Source organism: Lolium rigidum, chromosome 3 (genome assembly GCF_022539505.1).
Source record: "Lolium rigidum isolate FL_2022 chromosome 3, APGP_CSIRO_Lrig_0.1, whole genome shotgun sequence".
Classification (NCBI taxonomy): Eukaryota; Viridiplantae; Streptophyta; class Magnoliopsida; order Poales; family Poaceae; genus Lolium; species Lolium rigidum.
In genome coordinates, this window is record NC_061510.1 from 250,704,427 (window position 1) to 250,710,426 (window position 6,000).

Here is a 6,000-nt window from a genome sequence, read left to right on the forward strand (position 1 = left end):
GGCCGAAGGATGGACACGGGCCACCGGGGCAGGGAGCGGCCGTAGAGCTGAGCGGTCCAATCTGGACGGGCAGCAGGCTGGTCCAGGCCCCGCGGGATGCTCAAAGGCCAGATCTGCCGGGCGAGATCTGCCCCGCGTGGAGCAACACCAGCAGGGAAGGGAGCAGCCACCAGCCACACCGCCAGGGGCGCGGGGCGTCGCACAGGCCGGCGCCGGCGCGAGCAGCCGCCGCGGGAAGGAGGCCGCCGCGAGCAGCCACCGCGGGAGGAGGCCGGCGCAGCACGGAGGCGGAAGGAGGAGATCGAGACGGGGGAGGCCGAGCAGCTCCACGCCGGCACGGGGCGACCTCCACGCCGGCACGCGGACGAGCACCACGCCGGTGCAGCGGCACGCCGCGCCAAAGCCGCGCCGGAGCCGCGCCGGAGCAGCAGCTCACCAGCCGGAGGAGAGCCCCGCGAGAAACGCCCCGGGCGGAGAGGTTGCAGGGGAGAGGCCGCCCCGCCGCCGCCGACGCCGTGCAGGCTTTTGCCCGGTGGCGCCCTCCGGCGGCGGCAGAGGGAGGAGGGGCGTTTGGTGGCGGCTGTGGTTGTTCGCCTAGGGTTCCGCCCGGGCTGCTCGAGAGGAGCAGCACGGGGGCGTTTTTTGTAGTTTCTTAAAAATACACACCTTCACCTCGGTGCTTGACTGACTACAATCTAATAGTAGATTCTTTCTGTAAAGTTTACCAATTATTAGCGCTTTTGAGAAGCTTTCTCTGCAATGAAACTGCGCAGAAATCTTCTGTTCTTATCCTTAAAGGAATGAAAATAAGTAGGAGGAAGATGTATATATATACACAGATGCTGCAGGCTTGGATGCATCATTTGCATATGTCTATATGTTAGGCTACAAGCTCTGAAAAACCAGTGTTAAGTGAGCTTTGAGAGGGTAACTGAACTCCACGGGTCCAACTGCTACATTCTGCTAGGCGGCAGAGCAAGGCCAATAAAAATGGATTACCAAGGTGCCAAAAGGATTTATCCTTGTATCAGTTCAATTCTGTCATGTGTAAGGAATAACTAACGGATCACACTTTGTTATTGTTGTTTGTCGACTTCAGGCCAATCTAGCGGTTCGAGTTCAGTCGTTGTAGAGATGATTCCATTGGTCAAGGAACTCAGACACAACCTAGAGACCCTGAAGTCGTTGAAGTCCCAACCAGAGGACGGCATCATCGTCGCCAAGGTCCGCCACCTCATGCGCAACGTCTGCAACAGCGACTATGATCCCGATTACGTCTCCATCGGCCCGTACAACTACCATCGGCAACTCCCGACGCAGGATGACAAGCTGAGAAGCCTCGACGCCGTACTCTCGTGGGCGAAGAAACACGGGCACGGCACGACGGTGGAGGCCTACATCAACGAGCTGGCCTGCCTCGAGCCAGAGGCGAGGAATTGCTACAACAACACCTTCGATGACATTCCGAAAGACCAATTCGTGCGCATGCTCTTGCTTGATGGCTGCTACATACTCCACCGCTTCGTCAACTTCCAAGCACAACACACCACGAACGATGCGGGGGCTGCCGCCTAGGGTGTCAAGGTGGGATCCCGGTGGGATGTCATTTTGTACTATGTAGTTTAAATTTTGATGTCAAAATTTGTACTAGAAAAGTCAAATTATACTACAAGTGGGATAAAAGTGGGATCCCACTTGACACCCTTACTGCCGCCAATGGTAGTAGCGTCCCGTCGGTGTTAGCCGCCTCCCCTGACTTCCAAGCACAACCTACCACGAACGATGTGGGGGCTGCATAGTTTTAAATAGCGGGCTATGGAAAATAGCGGCAACCCTCCAAAATAGCTATAGCGGGGCTATAGCGGAGCTAAATGAGGCTATAGCGGATAATTGTACATGATTTCATTTAGCGGCAACATTCTCAAACAGCTATAGCAAAGCTATCGCAAGGCTATAGCGGGCTATTTTAAACTATACTCGGCTGCCGCCAATGGTAGTAGAATCCCGTCGGTGTTAGCCGCCTCCCCTGACTTCCAAGCACAAGCTACCACCAACGTTGCGGGGGCTGCCGACTGCCGCCAATGGTAGTAGCGTCTTGTCGGTGTTAGCCGCCTCCCCTGACATCCAAGCACAACCCACCACCAACGATGAGGGGACTTCTGCCAATGCTAGTAGCATCCCGTCGACATCCGCCGCCGAGCTCCGAGCTTTGGATGTGGTGCGCGACGTGTTCTTCCTCGCGGAGAACCAGATACCGTTCTTTGTCCTTGAGAAGATCGGTGAGCTGGCAGTGCCGGACGGTAGGGCTCGTGTGGGTAGAAGCATTGCGGATCATGCTCTGACTCTCATGAAGGAACACAAGTGCGCAGCGCCGGCCATGGTGCCTCCCGAGCCGCCGACCGTGCCAGGCAATCTTCTCCATCTTCTGCATATGCATCTGAAGCCTGAATCTGGCCTCTTTCCAGACACCACAGGAATCACCGCCGCCGATGAATCTGCGTCAGTGGGCAGGTGGCGCACGGCGACGGAGTATAACTACGCGGGGGTGAAGTTCAAGGTTGGTGACATGAGCGAGGCTGGGAGCGTGCGTTGCATCCTGGACGTAAAGCTGGATAGCAGCGGCGGCACGCTGGAGGTGCCCTTCCTGGACATCGACAACGAGACGTGGCCGCTGCTGCGCAACCTGATGGAGCTGGAGCAGCGGAACCGGGGGACGGTGGGGAGCAACGTGACGGCGTACTGCGTGTTCATGTCCCAGCTGGCGAGCGACAGTAAGGACGTGGAGCTACTGCGGAAGAGAGGCGTCATCGTGCACTCCCACGGCAACGACGGTGAGGTCGCCCAGCACTTCGCCGACCTCTGCAAGGGGATCATGTTCAATCCTAACAACTCGGCCATCGACTACCTGTGGGAGACACGCCAGAAGATGGACAGGCGGTCCCGGAGCTACCCTCGGAGGTGGATGGCGTGGCTAAGGCGGAGGTACTTCGCCAACCCCTGGCTCGCCGTTGGGCTCCTGGCGGCTGCCATTGGGCTAGTCTGCGCACTCGTCCAATCACTCTACTCTGTTTTGAGTTACAAACATGGACGGAACTAGAAATCAAACATCATGTCGTTAGGGGTGGGCGGTATGTTGATCCGCCTCATCTTGGTATAGAGTCATGGTACTGAGGCTGCCGGTCTTGGTAGTGACGCGGTCTTGATGTTCTATGCCTCCTCTCTGTTGGATAATTAGGCACAATTTCCATGATTAATTCCAGAATATAAAACATGATAACAACAACTACTAACATGTGAAACTCGAACATACTAGATGTATTAATCTACATGAGTAGCAACAACACAAACGGTAAAGCATCCATCGCTAAACAGATCGAGATATGTCGCACGTACCGATCTGGTGGAGGTGGCGTTGGAGGTGTACCAGATGATGCCGCAGCAGTAACGTTGTTGATGACAACGTTGTTGACTACAGGGACGATGGGTCGAAGTAGACGGCGTTGAAGACGACGGTAGGCAGCACCGCCCGACTTGAACGGAAGGCGACCCGTGATGAAGAGCTTGAGCAGTCGCGCAGAGCGCTTCCTAAAAACCTAATTCGCCCTCTTCCATACAGGATCGCAAGGACGAGTGGTTCCGGAGACCTGCTCTCCCGTTCGCCGATGCACGTCGGCGCGCGGGATGGAGTATGCTACGATGGCGGCGCAAGCAGAGAGAGGTGACAAAACCCTAACTCGTGTATTAGATGTGTTTCTGCGGTAGCCGGGCAGGAGATTATATAGGCTCAGGAAACCCTAGGCAACGTGGGGCACGCCCACGTCGCACGCACGTTTCGAGTCGGTTACAGATAGCCCACGGTCGGGAGCGACCCGAACCGACTAACTGTGACGCGTCCGTCTAGGACTCTGTTCGTTTTCCTGAGCTGCAAAAAGTAAGGAAAGTCTCGGCTCGAGGCTCAATCCACTCACCACGAGCGCGACGCGCGTAGTGATGTGTCGTGTCGAGTCGAGTCGAGTCGAGTCGAGCGAGGAGGAGGAAGAGCGCGTGTGAACCACTCCTATTCTTACTCACTTACTAGTGGTGGAACAACCCACCTTATAAGGTGGTCTAACTTCCTCCCAACTTTCCATGTAGGACTAAACTTCCCACCTCTTGCCACTCCCTAGTGAGCTGCCACAAACTTGGGCTCAAACTTAGAAGGCTGCCACTATGTGGGCTTTGTGATTTATAGGGAAATCTGAAATCTAGTATGGGCCATTAAAAGTGGGTCCAATATTTCAACAATCCCCCACCAGATCTCAAATACCCATTTAGAGATTTACCAATACTCGCTGCTTGTTTATATACCAGTGTTTCAGCGGAGACTGTTAAGTTGAACTTCCGCCTAGAACCTTAAGCTACATCCATTCACACTTGAACAATGGACTAAGCCTTGAATTGCAAGTTTTGCGTGAACAGGGTTTCACTCAAAGTCATAACCAGTACAAGGCTGCCAGTAGCCTACCCCGCGGGTGAAGCATATGCGTCATACTTCGTGGTCTCTTCATGAGTTTACTGGAGATCACCCAAATCTCATAGATTGCGATGTTTAACAATCGGACTCATATAGGTGTATTATTTCAAGAATGCTCTGTAGGACAGCATCTTTGCTAAAATAGTCAACATAAACACATTAAGGCTTGTTGCCAACATGCCTTACAGCAATTGAGAGTTGTGCATCTTCACATAGAGATGGTTACATAATACTCTCCTCAATTAAACCACTAGTTTGTTCTTCCCAGGTCCTAATTCAGGGGATCTCCGATCACAAAGATTGGGTTACCACACTATGGTGTAACATCAACGGGTCTCAAACCCATCTCTCTCGATGCACTTTCTATCACATTACGTGATAGTCCCTTTGTAAAGGGATCTGCCAGGTTTTTGTCTGTTTGAATATATGTAACAGTTATTACTCCGGAGTTTCGCAATTTCCTGACAGACTTCAAATGTCTTTTGACGTGTCTTGATGACTTCGCGTTATCCTTACAATTGTTCACTTTGACAATTACAGTTTGATTGTCACAATTCAAAAGGATTGCCGGTACAGGGTTTTCAACCACAGGCAAGTCCATCAAGAGCTCACGCAACCATTCTGATTCAATAGTGGTTGTGTCCAAAGCAGTAAGTTCTGCTTCCATAGTTGACCTCGTCAATATGGTTTGCTTGCAAGATCTCCATGACACTGCGCCACCTCCAAAGGTAAATACATACCCGCTAGTGGCATAGAGATCAGCTACATAAGAGATCCAATTTGAATCACTATATCCTTCAAGCACAGCCGGGTGCCCTGAATAGTGAATCCCATAACTCATTGTACCACATAGGTAGCGCATGACCCTATCAAGTGCATGCCAATGATCAGTACCCGGGTTTGACACGAACCTACTCAACTTGCTAACAACAAAAGAGATGTTAGGTCTAGTGATACGTCTCAAACGTATCTATAATTTCTTATGTTCCATGCTAGTTTCATGACAATACTCACATGTTTTACATACACTTTATATCATTTTCATGCATTTTCCGGCACTAACCTATTAACAAGATGCCGAAGCGCCAGTTCCTGTTTTCTGCTGTTTTTGGTTTCAGAAATCTTACACAGGAAATATTCTCGAAATTGGACGAAACAAAAGCCCACGGTCTTATTTTCCACGGAGCCTTCCAGAACACCGAAGAGGAGACGAAGAGGGGACGCGAGGCGGCCACACCATAGGGGGGCGCGGCCCCACCCCTGGCCGCACCGCCTTATGGGGTGGGCCCCTTGAGCGTCCCCCGACTCTGCCCCTTCGCCTATATAATCCTTCCATTGCGAAAACCCTAGTACCGAGAGCCACGATACGAGAAAAGTTACTGAGACGCCGCCACCGTCAATCCCATCTCGGGGGGTTCTGAAGATCGCCTCCGGCACCCTGCCGGAGAGGGGAATCATCACCGGAGGGCTCTACACCACCATGCCCG

The 6,000-nt window shown here is 52.8% G+C and overlaps 1 protein-coding gene across 1 annotated transcript; it reads left to right on the forward strand.

Moving 5' to 3' along the window:
* Positions 1-874: 874 nt before the first annotated feature.
* LOC124696353 lies at positions 875-3,097 on the forward strand. The gene is made up of 4 exons (XM_047229090.1): positions 875-1,003; positions 1,100-1,564; positions 1,708-1,793; positions 2,039-3,097. The coding sequence occupies exons 1-4, from the start codon at positions 991-993 to the stop codon at positions 3,095-3,097; spliced, it is 1,623 nt and encodes a 540-aa protein (XP_047085046.1). The 5' UTR covers positions 875-990.
* Positions 3,098-6,000: the final 2,903 nt, after the last annotated feature.

Bases quoted from the DNA above. Each gene is read 5' to 3' on its own strand.
- LOC124696353 (XM_047229090.1), top strand. The intron at 1,565-1,707 runs CTGCCGCCTAGG...TTGACACCCTTA, and splicing joins CACCACGAACGATGCGGGGG to CTGCCGCCAATGGTAGTAGC. The intron at 1,794-2,038 runs GCATAGTTTTAA...CTGACTTCCAAG, and splicing joins CCACGAACGATGTGGGGGCT to CACAAGCTACCACCAACGTT.